We start from the raw sequence: 21,381 nt of genomic DNA, 5'->3' as shown, positions 1-21,381 counted from the left end.
TGTATTTCTTATAGTATTAAGTAATCTCAGAGCGTCAGTGACGCTCGAACAGCTTTAAAGGTAATAAGGTTATACTGTGTTGCATCTACACTCTCCCACTACACAGAGGTTTACAGTATAAGTACATTCCTTAAGGTATAGTTAAGGGAGTACCCTTGCGGTACTTTTTACGCCAATTGCGTATTGTGTTCTTTAACCTTTAACGTGTTTTTAATAGGACAAATATTATAGTCATTGTCACAGGGGCAGAGGAAAGAAGCTGCACAACACAGCTAGTTCCCAGGAACAGAAGTCCTCCCCAGCCTCTACAAAATCCACCGCATGTCGCTGGGGCTCCACAGGCGGAGCTAGGCCCGGTGGGGGCACGTCTTCGAAATTTCAGCCACAAGTGGGTTCACTCCCTGTTGGATCCCTGGGCAATAGATATTGTGTCTCAGGGATACAAGCTGGACTTCGAGGAGAGGCCCCCTCACCGAGGGCCCTGCCGGCTTCCCCCCACGAGAGGGAAATAGTGTTAACTGCAATTCACAAATTGTATCTTCAACAGGTGGTGGTCAAGGAGGGGGTTATTATTCGACCATGTTGTAGTCCCGAAACCGGACGGTTCGGTCAGACCCATATTGAATTTAAAATCCCTGAACATATACCTGAAAAGGTTCAAGTTCAAGATGGATTCGCTGAGAGCGGTCGTCGCAAGCCTGGAAGGGGGGGGATTTTATGGTGTCTCTGGACATAAAGGATGCATACCTTCATGTCCCCATTTATCCACCTCATCAGGCTTACCTCAGATTTGTGGTACAGGATTGTCATTATCAATTTCAGACGTTGCCGTTTGGTCTCTCCACGGCACCGAGAATATTTACCAATATTTACCAAGGTAATGGCGGAAATGATGGTACTCCTGCGGAAGCAAGGGGTCGCAGTTGGTTCCTACGGCTCGTCTGCCTTTCCTAGGCATGATTCTAGACAGACCAGAAAAGGGTTGATCTCCCGATAGAGAGAGCTCAGGAGCTCATGACACTGGTCAGGAACCTATTAAAACCAAAACAGGTGTCAGTGCATCACTGCACTCGAGTCCTGGGAAGGATGGTGGCATCATACGAGGCCATTCCCTTCGGCAGGTTCCATGCGAGGACCTTTCAATGGGACTTACTGGACAAGTGGTCCGGATCACATCTTCAGATGCATCGGTTAATCACCCTATCCCCCAGGGCCAGGGTGTCTCTCCTGTGGTGGCTGCAGAGTGCTCACCTTCTCGAGGGCCGCAGATTCGGCATTCAGGACTGGGTCCTGGTGACCACGGATGCAAGCCTCCGAGGGTGGGGAGCAGTCACACAGGGAAGAAATTTCCAAGGTCTGTGGTCAAGTCAGGAGACTTGCCTTCACATCAACATCCTGGAACTAAGGGCCGTATACAACGCCCTACGTCAAGCGGAGACCCTGCTTCGCGACCAACCGGTTCTGATTCAGTCAGACACCATCACCGCAGTGGCTCATGTAAACCGACAAGGCGGCACAAGGAGCAGGGAAGCGTTGGCGGAAGCCGCCAGAATTCTTCGCTGGGCGGAAAATCACGTAAGCGCACTGTCAGCAGTGTTCATCCCGGGACACGACCTCCACCCGTGAGAGTGGGGACTTCATCAGGAAGTCTTTGCGCAGACTGCATGTCGGTGGGAACTGCCACAGGTGGACATGATGGCATCCCGCCTCAACAAAAAAACAACAGAGGTATTACGCCAGGTCGAGACCCTCAGGCGATAGCTGTAGACGCCCTGGTGACACCGTGGGTGTTCCAATCGTTCTATGTATTTCCTCCTCTTCCTCTCATACCCAAGGTGCTGAGAATAATAAGAAAAAGAGGAGTGAGAACGATACTCATTGTTCCAGATTGGCCACGAAGGACTTGGTGTCCAGATCTGCAAGAAATGCTCACAGAGGAACTGTGGCCTCTTCCTCTAATACAGGACTGGTTGCAACAGGGGCCCTGTCTGTTCCAAGACTTAACGCTGCTGCGTTTGACGGCATGGCGGTTGAACGCCGGATCCTAGCGAAGAAAGGCATTCCGGAGGAGGTCATTCCTACGCTGATAAAGGCTAGGAAGGACGTGACAGCTCAACATTATCACCGTATATGGCGAAAATATGTTGCTTGGTGTGAGGCCAGGAATGCCCCTACGGAGGAATTCCAGCTGGGCCGTTTCATTCACTTCCTACAGTCAGGAGTGAATTTGGGCCTAAAATTGGGTTCCATTAAGGTCCAGATTTCGGCCCTATACATTTTCTTTCAAAAGGAGTTGACTTCTCTACCTGACGTTCAGACGTTTGTAAAGGGAGTGCTGCATATTCAGCCCCCTTTTGTGCCTCCAGTGGCACCTTGGGATCTTAACGTGGTGTTGAGTTTCCTGAAATCCCACTGGTTGAACCACTCAAAACGGTGGAGTTGAAATATCTCACATGGAAGGTGGTCATGCTATTAGCCTTGGCTTTGGCTAGGCGTGTGTCAGAGTTGGCGGCTTTGTCACATAAAAGCCCCTATCTGGTTTTCCATGCGGATAGAGCAGAATTGCGGACCCGTCCACAATTTCTGCCGAAAGTGGTTTCATCCTTTCATATAAACCAACCTATTGTGGTGCCTGTGGCTACTACTGACTTGGAGGATTCCGAGTTGCTTGATGTGGTCAGGGCTTTGAAGGTTTATGTAGTCAGAACGGCTAGGGTCAGGAAAACAGAGTCTTTGTTTATCCTGTATGCTTCCAACAAGCTTGGTGCTCCTGCTTCAAAGCAAACTATTGCTCGCTGGATCTGTAACACGATAAAGCAGGCTCATTCTGCGGCTGGATTGCCGCTGCCAAAATCAGTTAAGGCCCATTCCACTGGGAAGGTGGGCTCTTCTTGGGCGGCTGCCCGAGGGGTCTCGGCATTACAGCTTTGCCGAGCGGCTACTTGGTCAGGTTCAAACACTTTTGCAAAGTTCTACAAGTTTGATACCCTGGCTGAGGAGGACCTTGCGTTTGCTCAATCGGCGCTGCAGAGTCATCCGCACTCTCCCGCCCGTTTCGGAGTTTTGGTATAATCCCCATGGTCCTTACGGAGTCCCCAGCATCCACTAGGACGTTAGAGAAAATAAGATTTTACTTACCGGTAAATCCATTTCTCGTAGTCCGTAGTGGATGCTGGGCGCCCGTCCCAAGTGCGGACTTCTTCTGCTTGTATATAGTTATTGCTTCAATAAGGGTTATGTTATGGTTGCATCAGGGTTGGACCTGTTGCTCTGTTGTTGTTCATACTGTTGACTGGGTATGTTTATCTCAAGTTATACGGTGTTATTGGTGTGGCTGGTATGAATCTTGCCCTGGATTACCAAAATACTTTCCTTGTACTGTCAGCTCTTCCGGGCACAGTTTCTCTAACTGAGGTCTGGAGGAGGGACATAGAGGGAGGAGCCAGAGCACACCAGAATCTAAATTATTTCTTAAAGTGCCGATGTCTCCTGCGGAGCCCGTCTATTCCCCATGGTCCTTACGGAGTCCCCAGCATCCACTACGGACTACGAGAAATAGATTTACCTGTAAGTATAATCTTATTTTCTCTGAATTATTGCAAATAGGTAAGAGTTGGAACTAATATATCACTAAAATATGAAACCACAATTGCTGTAAAATACCCTTTTCAAAATCTGCACAAAGGCTGTTGTCTTGTATGTTGGCAATAATATTACAAATCTGAATACATAGTCTATGTAAACAATAGATAACCAAACATTTTTGACATTTTGATGGGGCAGCAGACTTTAACTGCTGGGAATAATAGAGTGGGATATCCCACAGGTACCACAGTAAGAGAGGAAATGGGAACAACATTTTACAGACAACAGTTGGAAAGAAGACCCTCTCCTAGGAAAGAATGTCTCTTGAATTAAAATCCTGGACCAATATAGTTATTCTCAGGGCCGTAACTACGTGTGTGCCAAGTGGGCTTGGCACACAGCGCAGTTGCCCTGGGGGCGCAACGGCCAGCGGCATGTAATGAGTCAAATTGACTCATTACATGCCGCCTCTGTGTGCGCCGCGCTGGAGGAGAGAGACCAGCGCCGGGTTCAAGGAGGAGGAGGGAGGGGGAGCAGGGAGCCGCAGCAGCGCTATTTGATTGGTAGTAAGCGCCGCTGCAGCATCCCCCTCTCCTTCTGTATTGGCTGCCCGGCGCTGCTATGGATGCTGGGATGCGGTTCCTTCATCCCAGCATCCACAGCAGCGCCAGGCAACCAATACAGAAGGAGAGGGGGATGCTGCAGCGGCGCTTACTACCAATCAAATAGCGCTGCTGCGGCTCCCTGCTCCCCCTCCCTCCTCCTCCTTCTCACCTCACACAGCCTGCACCGAGAGGGAGCTGCACGAGGAGCCTGTCAGCGGGGAGAAGGTAAGTATGTCTCTCTCTCTCTCTCTCTCTTTCTCTTTCTCTTTCTCTCTCTCTCTCTCTCTCTCTCTCTCAGGGGGACACCGTCTGCCGCAATGTGTAAAAAGGGGTCCTGGCTGCCGCAATGTATAAAAAGGGGGTCTGGCTGCCGCAATGTGTAAAAAGGGGGCCTGGCTGCCGCAATATGTAAAAAGGGGGACTGGCTGCCGCAATGTGTAAAATGGGGTCCTGGCTGCCGCAATGTGTAAAAAGGGGGACTGGCTGCCGTAATGTGTAAAAAGGGGGGGTCCTGGCTGCCGCAATGTGTAAAAAGGGGGGGTCCTGACTGCCGCAATGTGTAAAATGGGGTCCTGGCTGCCGCAATGTGTAAAAAGGGGTCCTGGCTGCCGCAATGTGTAAAAAGGGGGACTGGCTGCCGTAATGTGTAAAAAGGGGGGGTCCTGGCTGCCGCAATGTGTAAAATGGGGTCCTGGCTGCCGCAATGTGTAAAAAGGGGGAATGGCTGCCACAATGTATAAAAAGGGGGTCTGGCTGCCGCAATGTGTAAAAAGGGTGCCTGGCTGCCGCAATGTGTAAAGAGGGGGCCTGGCTGCCGCAATGTGTAAAGAGGGGGACTGGCTGCCGTAATGTGTAAAAAGGGGGACGCTGTCTGCTGTAATGTATAAAAGGGGCTCTACCTGGTGTAGTGGCGCTACTGTGCAGCGTAATTTGAATAATGTAGACTACTGTGCACCGTAGTATGAATTGCTGTTATTTTGTGGCCACGCCCCTTCCCCGTGAAGCCACGCCCCTATAATTTTTTTACGCGCCTGTGGCGCGCACTGCCCCTGTCTTACATGGGGGGGGGGCGCGCCACTGTCGTTTCTTGCACACAGCGCTACAATGGCTAGTTACGGCACTGGTTATTCTGAAACAATGGCAGGCCTTGAAGTAGTGTGTTCAAGGCATCAGGAATAACAAAAGGAGCCATGACAATAGTCCCAAGCTGGATGGGACCTCCAGGAGCTGGTTCTCATCAATAACACTGAAAACCAAAAGTATGTCCAGTAGTACAGTGGACCTTTCAAATTAAATGATACTCTATTTAGTAAAGTTTAAGTCTGAGGTCCAGCAGTAAGGATGAGAAAGAGAATTCTGTTTTGTCCAGAGACCATCATTAAGGAAAAATTCAATATATATCAATTCTTCAGATAGGAGTAAACTTCTAATGTGTCCTGTATTCCATTTTCCTAGCTTCTAAGTGCATTGTTTGACAAATAAACACAAGTTTTGCACTGTAAACCTCCTGTGGGTATGCTCATCCTCAGAGAGACAGGGACGATCTTACATAGGTTCTTCACTGTAGGAAAAGGGTTTTGGAATAACTTGTGCAGACTTTGATACAGTCTCTCTCCATACTGTATTCTTTAAAACACAGATCCACCTCAATGCACAAGGACAGGGTCCAGACATAATAGATATGTGCCTGAACCCATGTAGCATATCACATGTAGCACCTTAATTGCATTCTCTAACATGCGCCTATTTCAGAATGCCAGTCTAAAAGAGGTGGTGTCAGGTGGACACACTACTGTAATATCCCAAGTGACTCTGGCCAACGAGATGCAGGAACAGCATAGGCAAAAGTGTCTCCAGCAAGCTCTCTAGTTTACAGTGTTTGTAATTTTGCTAATCTTTACTTTCCCGTCAGTTTTATTTTTTTCTGCAGAGTTTGAAATGACTGTGCTGTTTTTCTACTGCAATCCTTAACATTAATTTTGTAATGGTTATAGTTTGTATATCAATGGATGGACAGTAGCAAATGCAATCGCTTCAGTGGGTGGAAAAGGGAAAACTAGAGGTCAGCTTCCTTTATCTTGTATAATGGAGTGTGAGGAAGCACTTTGATAAATTCCGGAACATAAGACGTCTCTCTTGCTCCATTATGCCCAATGAAGCATATCAACATCAGTTTAACAGTTATAGCTTCATATGGAGTTAAGTAATGTTCTAGACCTTTAACAGGGAAATAACACGATTTTCACAAGCTGCTAAGCCATTACTCAGGAATATTTCTTTATGTAAGCTGTACTGAGCTAAAATATGACGGCTCACACATGTCACAAACTAGTGTTATGTCTGCTCATTGGTCACTGTAATGATCGACTCACTTAACCTTCAGTAAATGGCTTACAGGACCTAACGTAGTGTTAATTGTTGCAATTATGATAGAATAACAATGCAAGGGTTTTTGTTTTTTTTTCGTTTTTATTAATCACTAGAAATACAAATGTATCTTGAGTGTTGCTAAACCTCTATGTAAAGTTTAGTTCTATTATATTTTGCTCTGCACTCTCCTTGGGAAGGCGGGTAGTGCACTAAGGGGTATATTTACTAAGCAGTGATAAGAGCGGAGAAGTGAGCCAGTGGAGAAATTTCCCCATCAACCAATCAGCAGCTCTGTATCATTTTATAGTATGCAAATTATAGATGTTACTTCAGTGCTGATTGGTTGCCATGGGCAACTTCTCCACTGGCTCACTTCTCCGCTCTTATCACTGCTTAGTAAATGTCCCCCTAAGGAACATGCCACAGGCATTATAACTGTTACTCTCCTGCCTCCTCATGGATTTGATCTATTTCACCATTTTGCACAGCTGACAGCCCTTCCTTTAGACATGTATTCTCAAATAAGCATGTGTTGTATACCGGCTACATGTTATGTTAGCTCAGTCTATTCACTGGTACTTGAACAACAGGTCACGCTCCTATATTTGTTCAGCAATATCCTTACGCTGTATTAAGCACATTTCTTAGACATCACTGACTGGCAGGACATTGGTGTAGGTGTTGGTCACGATTGCAGTCTTGTATCGTCTTGTATTTCAGCGGGTGTCTGTCTAGTGAGGCTACTTATGAGGGCAGCAATGTGTGTGTTTCCCTGCATGAAACATATTATTCCTCACAGGGGTGCCTGGTAATAATTGTATTTATACCTGCCAATTTTTATTGTGTTTAGTATAGCAAATAAATGATAACATGAGATTTAGGGCCTAATTCAGACCTGATCGCTGTTGTGCGATTACGCATGACGGGCGATTACTGAACGACTGCGCATGAGTATGGATCGCAATGCGCAGACGCAAGGTCAAACTGTGAAAGAATGGTGCGAAAATTTCATTCGCTAGGCGTATGCTAGGCGTATGCAAGTTGAATGACAGGAAGTGGACGTTTGGGGGTGGTAACTGGCCATTTTCTGGGAGGGTCAGGAAAACGCAGTTGTTCACAAGCGATTTCTTGGAGGATATGTGACATCAGCTCCGGCCCCGATCGACCTGTTTGTAACGCACTGTAGGAGTAAGTCCTGGACTACCCACAACCTGCACAGACTGGAAAAATCATTTGATGGTGAGTGAGTTGTGAATGGATTTGCAGATTTCTGCTGTCTGGCGAAGTTTTCGCACGGTGTACACATGCATTCGCACACTTGCACGGGGCAGGTTTTCACTCTCTATGGGCGGCGACTCTGCAAAAGGAGTGATCAGGTCTGAATTAGGCCCTTTGTCTTTTATGTAATTACCTCTGTGCACTTGTATTTCTTGTATTGTTACGTGTTAATATTGTAAAAAACTAATTCTGTTTAACACTGTGTACAGAATGCTAAATAGATGTATAAAATAAAACAGACATGGGGGGTATCCAATTAGCAGCAGTAAAACATTTGTGCAAAAAACTTTCCCGATGGTTCACCAATATTTTTTTTTACAGGCTGTTCAATTAGATCGGTTGCCTGAGACAGGTGAAATATAATCCCTGATAAGCCGTGTCTAGCGCCGGTTTATTGGGGCTTGTTGGATATTCCCCGGCTAATTGGATACCGCCCACTCTCTTTATGATCTCCACAACTCTTATAAGTGAGGTTCAGTTTCTACTGCTTTGCTGAGCAGTAACCCTGTTTCTTAATAGGGAGCTTCCCAATCTCACCAGCTTCAAACATTTACTCAAAACTTACCTCTTCATCAAAGCCTACCCCAGCTCCGCCTAAATCTCCACTCTTCTCCCTTGTGCTTCGCTTATCACCAGTTCACCCTCCACCTTTCTCCCCTTCCCTGTAGCATGTAAGGTCTCGCAAGCAGGCACATCTATCCTCATGTTCCTCCTCCGTACTATCCTTGTTTCCAGTGCCCCTTTCCCTTATCTCCTGCATCTTATACTCTGGTATAGGTGTACAGTATGATGTGGCGATAGATGAGAAAACGGAAACTGCACACGTTACATGCAGCAGTTACCGGTTTTCCCCATTTCTGAATGTGAGCTGTGTGGAAAATGACAAGGGCACTTTGGCAATGTGCCAGACTTGTATGAACAGTCGGTGGCACTGACCGTTTTCACAGATGCAGCTATTGATTCCGACAGCTGCAGCTGTTGTTGTCCCATTCACAGCCACTGTACCTGGCTGTGGCGGCTGCTGGGCTCTGGGGCTGCATGGCAGAGCTTGCGACACTTGTGAGATCTCGCACATACCCAGTGGAGCTACCCGCGCAGTGAGACACCGTGCACCAGTATTTGGCTGATGGGCTGCGGTACTGACAGGAGTCGCTGGAAGGGGGAGTTTTCATTCCCCTACTCTGACAGCTGAGATGTTAATACATCTCGTCTGCACTGGTTTCTGCTTTGCCTTGGTGAAGAGGTGAATCGGGAAGAGCTATAGCAGCACAATCCGTGCCGCTATAGTATACCTACCCGGGATCAGTACGAAATGCCGCCGTACGGGATCCCGGCGGTCAGAATCCCGACACTGGAATCCCAACCGGCACAATCCCGACAGGGGGGCGAGCGCAACGCAGCCCCTTGTGGGCTCGCTGTGCTCGCCACACTGCGGGCACGGTGCCTCGCTACGCTCGGCACACTCATTTATTCTCCCTCTATGGGTGTCGTGGACACCCACAGAGGGAGAATATGTCGGGATTGTGCCAGTCGGGATTCCGGTGTCGGTATTCCGTCCGGCGGGATCTTGACTGCATCCCATCTATCCCTCTGGTCACCTTTTACAGTCTCACCGAGTGCTGAACTGACTTCCTCTCCCTTTGACTCCCCTCCATTTGCCTCCTAAGATACAATGAGTCCCCATCGCCTTGTATCTAGTCTGCGTCTACATACTGTTACTGCCCCGTATTATCCTATATGTCATTTTATATTTACAGTTCCACAGATGTGTCATGTTTTACTGTTACTGTGTGTGTACAATCTGCATGGCGCTGCAGAAACTTTGTGGTGCCTTTAAAAATAAAGGAGTTTAATAATAATAAAAGCTCCAATGGCAAGGGCAAAATAAGTCTATAAGCAGGATTTCTGTTTCCGGGTGTGTCATGGACTCAAGGTCTGCTATGTAAATTTTATGTCACATTGACTCTTTCAAAACAGGGTTTGCCATCACTGAGAAAAACATGGTTGTCCCACCAGTAATGTCACTATTTTCTATTGGACTGACACTAAATTCTAATGGATAAGCGTACTAAATATTTTCCACAATTTGACAAGGGCTTTTTAACCAGTGTCAGGAACTAGTAGCAGATCCTCCAACATAACCCCTTCTACCAGGTACAAAGTACTCTGCTCCTGGACTTCCTGCTATCAGACATGTAGTGGGAATTCCAGGAGCGTTCTGTTACTGGTGTAAGTGACTGTGTTGGAAGGTATGTAAACATAAAGGAAAACAGGAAATGATACAAAGTGGAGTCATATGTAATTCCAGCCATGTATTTTCAGTTTAGTAGCAGATACTGTGGTGTTTAACTCCACCTTCAATATGGAGTCTTTCCTAACATCAATCAACAAGTTCATGAAGATGATACCAGACCACCGTCCGAAAGATCTAGAACAGATCATCCGACCAAAGAGCCAGGTCATCCACTTTCCCATCCGGTTTCCTGACGTCAGCCGGTATGTATTAATTTACCGTTTACATTCTGGGACTTGTTTATTTTCCTATAATCTAATGTATCTATTGAAGAGTGTCATCTTCTTTCTAGTGTGTTTGTGTATATTTGTTGACATTCTGGCCTGCTGGGAAGAAACCTAGAGTGGCGTTTATTTGGGACTATAGGAACGTTTACTCCTAAAACACAATGGGGTAAATTTACTAAAGCTTCTAAAAATGAAAGTGGTGATGTTGCCCATAGCAACCAATCAGATTATGGGGTATATTCAATTAGGGTCGGATCCATTCCGTCATGCATTTGTCAGAATGGATCCGACAACCCCTATTCAATCCCATCTCAATTCAACTTTAAAAGTCGAATTGAGATGAGACCTGTCACCTGTGAGTGGAGGAGAGGTGGGAGACGGGGGACAGCCGCGGGCAGACGGAGGAGAGCAGTGCTACAGAAGGATGTCTCACAGCCGCCTGACCTCACGGCAGTGTCCAGCTGGCTCCAGCAAGCGTGACCTCACTTGCTAGAGCCGGGTGGACGCTGCTGTGAGCGGCGCGGCTGTGAGACCGCCTGCTGCAGCGCTGTGCTGTAGCGCTGCTCTCCCTGCGGCTCTCCCCTCTCTCCTCTTGTAAGGTCCTTCATCTCAGTCCGACATTTTTTTATGTCGGACTGAGATGGTCGGAAACGAGGCCAAATCCTGTCGAATTTGGCCCGTTTCCCTCAAAAGTACGTGAATCAGCAGCTATACCGTCGATTTACGAACTATTCGACAAGTCAAATTCCCAGACTTGTCAGAAAAAACCCAGCTGGGATTGAATAGGTCGAATCATGATTCGACCTTAAAAAGTCGAAAACTGACGTCTTTTCGACAGATGGCAGTTTTCGACCCTAATTGGATATATCTCTATGTCTATTATTTCTCTATTGCATCCTAGAAAATGACAGAATCTGATTTGTTGCTATGGGCAACACCACCACTTTTCATTTTTTTTTACGCTTTAGTAAATTTAGCCAAACGCCTGTTATAAAGGGACCTTTGTCTGTGATATGACATGTAACATTTTTATATCTGATCATAAGTGGATCCTTGGGCGTAGGCAGAATTTTGTGGGCCCCATAGCAACATTTTGAAGGAGTCCCTGTCCCAATGCTTCTAGAGAGACACTTCTCTGCAGCAGTTGTTCATTTTATGCCCTGTAATAGTGCCCTAGTTCATTTTCTGAACTATAATGGAGCTTTATTTAATGTTATGCCCCATAGTAGTGGCCTTGTTTCTTTTATGTATCGTCGTAGTGCTTAAGTTCACCCTATGTCACATTTCAGAGCTGCCAGTACACATTATGCCGCACAACACCCCCAATTTACATTATGATATATAGTGCTCACCGTTCATATTGTGCCTCATTACAGTGCCCCGATTCATATTATGTAACATTAAAATGCCCTCCAGTTCATTTTTTACCACACTACAATGAGCAGGTCCAGGGGCATACCTAGATATATTGCAGGCCCCAAGAAAAAGTTTGAGAGGACCACTACGTACTACCCAATGGCAACAAATGTATATAACACATGTTACTTTGACAGGTAAGGTGGGCCCCTCTCAGCTCTGGGCCCCATAGCAGCTGCACTGCCTGCACCTATGGTAGCTACGCCCTTGAGTTTATCATGAAGTAGGTCCTTACTGTTGGTTATTTAACTACAACTGCATAGTTTTCTAATGCTCTGTTATTCTGTTAGAGATAAATAGCAACGAGCTGCCCGTGAAACTCTGCCAAATTGCAGACACTCTGTGATCTAGTTTGTAAATTAACTGTATTGTTTGTGCCAGGATTTATGAATTTATGTAACCTTTAGCTGTCCACCTATGAGAGCGTTGTTTCTGTGGGATTTACAAGATTCATGTTTGTAGAGTTTTTGTGAACTCTTTAAAACTGTGTTTGATGAAAAAAATTATCCTGAATATGTATGTTGGCACACGTATACAAATGCGTTAGCTGTATTGCTGACATCTATGAATGGACTTACAAAATTAAAACAACTTTCTTTTTTCTGTATTACCTTTTTCTAATTATTTTGAATAATACATGGAAAACCCATGAGTTCATTTTGTTATCGAATTCCACAACTCCTCTCAAACTAGTTGAGTGGAAATTGAGAAGAAAAAGGTTAAGGATTGCTGCGGCCAAACTGAGATTTATAAAGCGAGCTCTTAGCCCAGAGTGTTTTTTGAGTTATTTTCAAATGGTAATTTGCTTTATCCAAACCAAACGCATATAGTGTAAGTAAGTGATTATTTGCATGACTGACAATCATTTCCCTGCCTGCAGTCTTTTTAAAATGCATAATTTTGCAGAGATGCAAAATAAAATACAAAAAAAAAAAATCTCAAGGCTAAAGAACTTAAGGTGATTTATTTTGTGCTAGGTCTGACCTCTAATTTTATTTTTGCTTTATCCTTAACCCCTTTTAGTCTTAAAAAAATGATGGTTAAACTCTTTTTAGTTTTTAAAGATATTTGAGCATATTCCAGTTTGGCAGTTTCGTTTTTTGATCCATGAAATGGATATCTAATTTTATATATAATTTGTTTATTAACTTATTTATATAGCACACATATTACATAGCACTTTTCAGGGAACACATAAGTCATTCACATCAGTCCTTGCCTCTACTGAGCTTACACTCTATGTTCCCTACCACATGGTCACACGCATTACGCTAGGGTCAGTTTTTGTCAGAAGCCAAATAGCCTAACATTATGTTTTTGCATGATAGAAGAAAGCAACCTCAGACACTGGGAGAACATACAAACTCCAAATATATTTTAAAGTATAACTCATGATCCCAGTGATGTAAAGCAGCAGCGTTAGGTATTGTGTCACCACGCTGCTTGATTTATTAAGTGAGATTACTGAGACCATGTTGACTCTTCATGATCTACCCCTAACTGGTGGCATACAAGGTGAAATGGCTGGCGGGATAAACATTGTTACCGGTAAGTAGTGGAGCACTCATGGTGCAAGTAACTACTAGAGCACGCATGGTTGCCGGTAAGTTGTAGATCATGCATGGTCGCCAGTAAGTAGTAGAGCATGCATGGTTGCCCATAAGTCTTACAGCATGCATGGTCGCCAGTAAGTAGTAGAGCACGCATGGTTGCCGGTAAGTAGTGGAGCATGCATGGTGCCGGTAAGTAGTGGAGCACGCATGGTTGCAGTTATGTAGTAGAGCACATATAGTTCCCGGAAAGTAGTGGTGGACTCATGTTGGCATTAAGTAGCGGCACATACATGGTGCTGGTAAGTAGTGGAGCACGCATGGTGCCGGTAAGTAGTGGAGTATGTATAGTGTTAGTAAACAGTAAAATATATTTGGTGCCAGCAAGTACTATGAAATGTAGGATGCCAGTAAGTCGCACTATACATATTTTACTACATGCAGCATACTTCCTCTACTGCTTGCAGATACCATACTCTTAGTACATACTGTAGGGCACGCTGGCACCATACATGCTTTAGTATATAGTAACACAATACATGCCATAGAACATACTGGCACTGTTTTAGAACTCCGTCAGATTACACATCCTCTATTCCTTAATGTTACATTGAAGTCATGTATGTTCTAGTTCTCATTGCTCACAAACAGTATATGTTCTACCCATTGCAATACCATACATTTTGTTGTAGTCACTATTGCCATAGTTTTTCCTATAGGCATTTTACGTTTTGTATTCGACAACGCGGTTCTGTATGGTAATTATTATTCATCTTGTAGGTGTTTCATATCATGATTTTTATATTTCTCTAACGTCCTAGTAAATGCTGGGGACTCCATAAGGACCATGGGGAAAAGACGGGCTCCGCAGGAGACTGGGCACTCTAAAGAAAGATTTAGTACTATCTGGTGTGCACTGGCTCCTCCCTCTATGCCCCTCCTCCAGACCTCAGTTAGAATCTGTGTCCGGACAGAGCTGGGTGCTTTTAGTGAGCTCTCCTGAGCTTGCTAATAAGAAAGTATTTTAGTTAGGTTTTTTATTTTCAGAGAGCTTCTGCTGGCAACAGACTCTCTGCTACGTGGGACTGAGGGGAGAGAAGCAAACCTACTAACTGCGGCTAGGTTGCGCTTCTTAGGATACTGGACACCATTAGCTCCAGAGGGATCGAACACAGGACCTGACCTTGTCGTCCGTTCCCGGAGCCGCGCCGCCGTCCCCCTCGCAGAGCCAGAAGACAGAAGCCGGCAGAAGCAGAGAAGACATCGAAATCGGCGGCAGAAGACTCCTGTCTTCACATGAGGTAGCGCACAGCACTGCAGCTGTGCGCCATTGCGCCCACACTAACCCACACACTCCGGTCACTGTAGGGTGCAGGGCGCAGGGGGGGGCGCCCTGGGCAGCAATTGATACCTCCTGGCGAAAGCTGCACATATACAGTTGGACACTGTTATATGCATGAGCCCCCGCCATTAATTTTACACAAAATCGCGGGACAGAAGCCCGCCGCTGAGGGGGCGGGGCCTTCTTCCTCAGCACTCACCAGCGCCATTTTCCTTCCACAGCTCCGCTGAGAGGAAGCTCCCCAGGCTCTCCCCTGCAGAATCACGGTAGAAGGGTTAAAGAGAGAGGGGGGGCACATAAATTTAGGCGCATTAATCATAATACAGCAGCTACTGGGTAAACACTAAGTTACTGTGTGATTCCTGGGTCATATAGCGCTGGGGTGTGTGCTGGCATACTCTCTCTCTGTCTCTCCAAACGGCCTTGTGGGGGTCCTGTCCTCATTTAGAGCTTCCCCTGTGTGTGTGGTGTGTCGGTACGCGTGTGTCGACATGTTTGACGAAGAGGGCTATGTGGAGGCAGAGCAAGTGCAGTTGAATGACGTGTCGCCGCAGACGGTGCCGACATCTGATTGGATGGATATGTGGAAGGTGTTAAATGATAATGTAAACTCCTTACATAAAAGGTTGGATAAAGCTGATAGCTTGGGCCAGTCAGGGTCTCAACCCATGCCTGATCCTACAGCGCAGAAGCCCTCAGGGTCTCAAAAGCGCCCACTATCCAAAATGGTTGACACAAATGTCGACACGGATTCTGACTCCAGTGTCGACGACGATGATGATGCAAAATTGCAACCGAAAATGACAAAAGCTATCCGCTACATGACTATAGCGATGAAGGATGTTTTACACATATCAGAGGTAAACCCTGTCCCTGACAAGAGGGTTTATATGTATGGGGAGAAAAAGCAAGAGGTGACTTTTCCCCCTTCACATGAGTTAAATGAGTTATGTGAAAGAGCGTGGGATTCCCCTGATAAGAAAGTCCTGATTTCCAAAAGGTTACTTATGGCGTATCCCTTTCCCGCCAGAGGACAGGGTGCGCTGGGAATCCTCCCCTAGGGTAGATAAAGCTCTCACACGCTTATCTAAGAAGGTGGCCCTGCCGTCACAGGATACGGCCGCCCTAAAGGATCCTGCCGATAGAAAGCAGGAAAGTATCCTGAAATCTGTTTATACACATTCAGGGACTCTACTGAGGCTGGCAATTGCGTCGGCGTGGATGTGTAGTGCTGTAGCAGCGTGGACAGATAATCTGTCTGAGGAAATGGATACCTTGGACAGGGATACCATTATGCTGACCCTGGGGCATATAAAAGACACTGTCCTATATATGAGGGATGCCCAGAGGGACATTTGCCTACTGGGCTCTAGAATTAATGCAATGTCAATTTCTGCCAGGAGGGTCCTGTGGACTCGGCAGTGGACAGGTGATGCCGACTCCAAAAAACACATGGAGGTGTTACCTTACAAGGGTGAGGAATTGTTTGGGGACGGTCTCTCGGACCTGGTTTCCACAGCTACTGCTGGGAAGTCAAACTTTTTGCCATATATTCCCTCACAACCTAAGAAAGCACCGTATTACCAAATGCAGTCCTTTCGCGCACAAAGAAGCAAGAAGGTCAGAGGTGCTTCCTTTCTTGCTAGAGGCAGGGGTAGAGGAAAAAAGCTGCACCTTACAGCTAGTTCCCAGGAACAGAAGTCCTCCCCGGCTTCCACTAAATCCACCGCATGACGCTGGGGCTCCACGGGTGGAGCCAGGAGCGGTGGGGGCCCGTCTCCGACATTTCAGCCACCAGTGGGTTCACTCACGGGTGGATCGCTGGGCTATACAGATTGTGTCTCAGGGATACAAGCTGGAATTCGAGGTGATGCCCCCTCAACGTTACCTAAAATCGGCCCTGCCAGCTTCCCCCATAGAAAGGGAAGTAGTGGTAGCGGCGATTCACAAGCTATTTCTCCAGCAGGTGGTGGTAAAGGTTCCCCTTCTTCAACAGGGAAAGGGATACTATTCCACAATGTTTGTGGTACCGAAACCGGACGGTTCGGTCAGACCTATATTGAATTTAAAGTCCCTGAACATTTATCTGAAAAGATTCAAGTTCAAAATGGAATCGCTCAGAGCGGTCATTGCAAGCCTGGAAGAGGGGGATTTTATGGTGTCTCTGGACATCAAGGATGCTTACTTGCATGTCCCCATTTATCCGCCTCATCAGGAGTACCTCAGATTTGTGGTACAGGACTGTCATTACCAATACCCTTTCTGGGCATGATTCTGGACACAGACCAGAAGAAGGTGCTTCTCCCGGCGGAGAAGGCTCAAGAGCTCGTGACTCTAGTCAGAGACCTCTTAAAACCGAAACAGGTGTCGGTGCATCGCTGCACGCGAGTCCTGGGAAAGATGGTGGCATCGTACGAAGCCATTCCCTTCGGCAGGTTCCATGCGAGGATCTTTCAATGGGATCTGTTGGACAAATGGTCCGTATCGCATCTGCAGATGCATCGGCTGATCACCCTGTCCCCCAGGGCCAGGGTGTCTCTTCTGTGGTGGCTACAGAGTGCTCACCTTCTCGAGGGCCGCAGGTTCGGAATACAGGACTGGGTCCTGGTGACCACGGATGCGAGCCTCCGAGGGTGGGGGGCAGTCACTCAGGGAAGAAACTTCCAAGGGTTGTGGTCAAGTCAGGAGGCTTGTCTGCACATAAATATCCTGGAACTAAGGGCCATATTCAACGCCCTGAGTCAAGCGGAGCTCCTGCTTCGCAACCAACCGGTGCTGATTCAGTCAGACAACATCACCGCGGTGGCTCATGTAAACCGCCAGGGCGGCACAAGAAGCAGAGTCGCGATGGCGGAAGCCACCAGGATTCTTCGGTGGGCGGAGAATCACGTGCAAGCACTGTCAGCAGTGTTCATTCCGGGGGTGGACAACTGGGAAGCAGACTTCCTCAGCAGGCACAACCTTCACCCGGGAGAGTGGGGACTTCATCACGAAGTCTTCACTCAGATTACAAATCGATGGGAACTGCCACAAGTAGACATGATGGCGTCCCGTCTCAACAAAAAGCTACAAAGGTATTGCGCCAGGTTAAGGGACCCTCAGGCGATAGCTGTGGACGCCCTGGTAACACCGTGGGTGTTCCAGTCGGTCTATGTGTTTCCTCCTCTTCCTCTCATACCCAAGGTGCTGAGAATCGTAAGAAGAAGAGGAGTGAGAACAATACTCATTGTTCCGGATTGGCCAAGAAGGACTTGGTACCCGGAACTGCAAGACATGCTCACAGAGGACCCATGGCCTCTGCCTCTCAGACAGGACCTGTTGCAACAGGGGCCCTGCCTGTTCCAAGACTTACCGCGGCTGCGTTTGACGGCATGGCGGTTGAACGCCGGATCCTAGCGGAAAAAGGCATTCCGGAGGAAGTTATTCCTACGCTGATAAAGGCTAGGAAGGACGTGACAGCAAAACATTATCACCGCATATGGCGAAAATATGTTGCTTGGTGTGAGGCCAGGAAGGCCCCTACAGAGGAATTCCAACTGGGCAGATTTCTGCACTTTCTACAGTCTGGAGTGACTATGGGCTTGAAGTTGGGATCCATAAAGGTCCAGATTTCGGCCCTATCCATTTTCTTTCAAAAGGAACTGGCTTCTCTTCCTGAAGTTCAGACGTTTGTTAAGGGAGTGCTGCATATTCAGCCCCCTTTTGTGCCACCAGTGGCACCTTGGGATTTCAACGTGGTGTTGGGTTTCCTGAAAATCCACTGGTTTGAGCCACTTAAGACCGTGGAGCTGAAGTATCTCACGTGGAAAGTGGTCATTCTATTGGCCTTAGCTTCGGCTAGGCGTGTGTCAGAATTGGCGGCTTTGTCGTGTAAAAGCCCCTATCTGGTTTTCCATGTGGACAGGGCAGATTACGGACTCGTCCCCAATTTCTGCCAAAGGTGGTGTCATCTTTTCATTTGAACCAACCTATTGTAGTGCCTGCGGCTACTCGTGACTTGGAGGATTCCAGGTTACTAGATGTAGTCAGGGCTTTGAAGATTTATGTAGCCAGAACGGCTGGAGTCAGGAAAACTGACTCGCTGTTTATCCTGTATGCCCCCAACAAGTTGGGTGCTCCTGCTTCAAAGCAAACCGTTGCCCGCTGGATCTGTAACACGATTCAGCAGGCTCATTCTGCGGCTGGATTGCCGCATCCAAAATCAGTGAATGCCCATTCCACAAGGAAGGTGGGCTCTTCTTGGGCGGCTGCCCGAGGGCTCTCGGCATTACAGCTTTGCCGAGCTGTTACTTGGTCGGGTTCAAACACATTTGCAAAATTCTACAAGTTTGATACCCTGGCTGAGGAGGACCTTGAGTTTGCCCATTCGGTGCTGCAGAGTCATCCGCACTCTCCCGCCCGTTTGGGAGCTTTGGTATAATCCCCATGGTCCTTACGGAGTCCCCAGCATCCACTAGGACGTTAGAGAAAATAAGATTTTACTCACCGGTAAATCTATTTCTCGTAGTCCGTAGTGGATGCTGGGCGCCCGTACCTAGTGCGGACTTTCTGCAATACGTGTATATAGTTATTGCTTAATAATGGGTTATGTTATGTTGGCATCCATTGTTTGATGCCCTGTTGTCGTTCATACTGTTGACTGGATAAGTGTATCACAAGTTATACGGTGTGATTGGTGTGGCTGGTATGAGTCTTACCCGGGATTCCAAAATCCTTTCCTTATAATGTCTGCTCTTCCGGGCACAGTTTTCTTAACTGAGGTCTGGAGGAGGGGCATAGAGGGAGGAGCCAGTGCACACCAGATAGTACTAAATCTTTCTTTAGAGTGCCCAGTGTCCTGCGGAGCCCGTCTGTTCCCCATGGTCCTTACGGAGTCCCCAGCATCCACTACGGACTACGAGAAATAGATTTACCGGTGAGTAAAATCTTATTTTTTTTGTTTGACTTGTTTACACTGGTGTATTTCCCACAGTAAATTAACCCATGGACATTATGTAGAAATCGTAAGGAACATTGGGTCTGAATCAGATTTGTACCCACACCTGATGGTTTACGTACAAACCTGATATTTTGGGTTCTGCTCATGCCAAGGACCCGCTCTGTGCATGTGTGGAGCAGGCACTGCTATATTAGCTGCAGTATGATTGATAAGCTGCGGCATTTGGGTGATGGTGTACTGAGACCATTCTACAAAATGGGGGCGTGTTGCCCCCGTTTTGTAGGCGCACACAGCCAGCCCAGGGTCTGCGTCGCCGGACACTGACTTCCTGGATCCGACAGGTGGTTCCGAGGCCAGTCTGAGTAAGTTTAAGTTTATGCAAACTGGCTGAGGACAGTGACTATCGCAACCAATTGTCACGATGGTGATCCGATGCTGTGTCACTTTGATTACAGATGCTTGCAGGAGGTATTTATTTCCTACAGACGCCTCCTGCTGCGCTTTGGTTTTACAGTATTACACAGCTGCTTACGGAAACTAAACTAGTTTCCTATTGGCCTATGCAGATGCAAACCATTCTACAATATGACATAAAAACTCTAATTAACAATTGTGTCATTTAATCTATCTTGGGCAGATAATACCTGCTTAAATATCCAAATGGCTTTTACAGGTACACAAAATATTAGGGTTAAGGAAAAAGAGGGTAAATGAATATGTTTTGTGAACGGATAAATGACATTTGGGACTAGACTCAATCTTATATATATATAGAATCTAATTGTTAACAGATCACAATGGCCTTATAAGAGCTAATCACAAGTGTATCAATGTGCAACATCAACTGAGGCTTTTGCCGTTATGCTAATTCCCCTCTCCCCCTCCCCGTGTTTCTGGTTCCTTCACTTATCAGGCTTGCGGATACAGAAGGCTGAGAACTGATAAACTGTTGTGCCACAAGTGAACCTTATTTAGATGAAGCAGGTACAGTGAACAGTGAGAGATTGATGCATTGTGATGCTGTGAAAAATCCAGCAAGGAAAATGACTTTGTTGATATGGCAACTAAAGTTTCTGTCTGTTTGGGGAGCTCCGGCTGACGTGCCATTCACTATAAATGTCTGTAAATTGCTCGGCATCAAACCCCTCATCCAAATCTATTCTAGACTATAATATTGTTGAAGACGTTCCGTGGCAAGTTGGAGAATTTTTGTGCATTTTTAAAGGGTGTCTTGTAGTTACTGATCTGCTATTTTACAATATACCTTTTGCATTTTTTAAAAGCCTGAGAACAATACGACCACAAGGCTTGTCTTCTCTGACATACAATCTATCCCCGGGTAATGGAAAACCCATGTTCAAATAGAAAGCAGTAAAAAGGAATCATGACATGGTAACCACTTTCCTGACTATTTTTGGATCAGAAGAGAGAAGAAAACATTGATCCTAGTGTATTGCTACAATATGCAGTTGTATTTTAGAGTTGTACGTACTGCACTAAATATGGTGGCACCTAACTGTTTACAAGTACACAGAGCTGTCATTGAAAACTTTTGGCACGCTACAACCAGTTAAGCAGTGTCCCGTGTCTGTACCAATCATCATTATCCTGATCACAATATCATTATCCTGATCACAATTCAGTCATCATGGGGAATATAGCTTACAATGCAGATCTCCTTATGGAGAATTTAATGACTAGTGTATGGCATCACCTCTCATCTCTCGGCTTGTGTATGACTGACTGTATTCTAATCTGGTTACTAGTGTATAGGAG

At 46.5% G+C, this 21,381-nt stretch overlaps 1 protein-coding gene across 7 annotated transcripts in view; it reads left to right on the top strand.

Moving 5' to 3' along the window:
* Nucleotides 1–21,381, top strand: part of GTDC1 (glycosyltransferase like domain containing 1) — a 654,615-nt gene that overhangs the window by 176,317 nt on the left and 456,917 nt on the right. For 6 of the 7 annotated variants that reach the window (XM_063933739.1, XM_063933742.1, XM_063933736.1 and 3 more), the window contains one exon: nucleotides 10,161–10,334. The exons of the other annotated variant lie outside the window; for it this stretch is intronic. In XM_063933739.1, the coding sequence (XP_063789809.1) occupies nucleotides 10,161–10,334 (174 nt within the window). The remainder of the gene's footprint in view (nucleotides 1–10,160; nucleotides 10,335–21,381) is intronic. 7 annotated transcript variants of the gene reach the window in all.

Source organism: Pseudophryne corroboree, chromosome 7 (assembly GCF_028390025.1).
Source record: "Pseudophryne corroboree isolate aPseCor3 chromosome 7, aPseCor3.hap2, whole genome shotgun sequence".
NCBI lineage: Eukaryota > Metazoa > Chordata > Amphibia > Anura > Myobatrachidae > Pseudophryne > Pseudophryne corroboree.
Note: the sequence above shows the minus strand (reverse complement) of the source record. Positions and strands in the feature narration are given on the sequence as shown.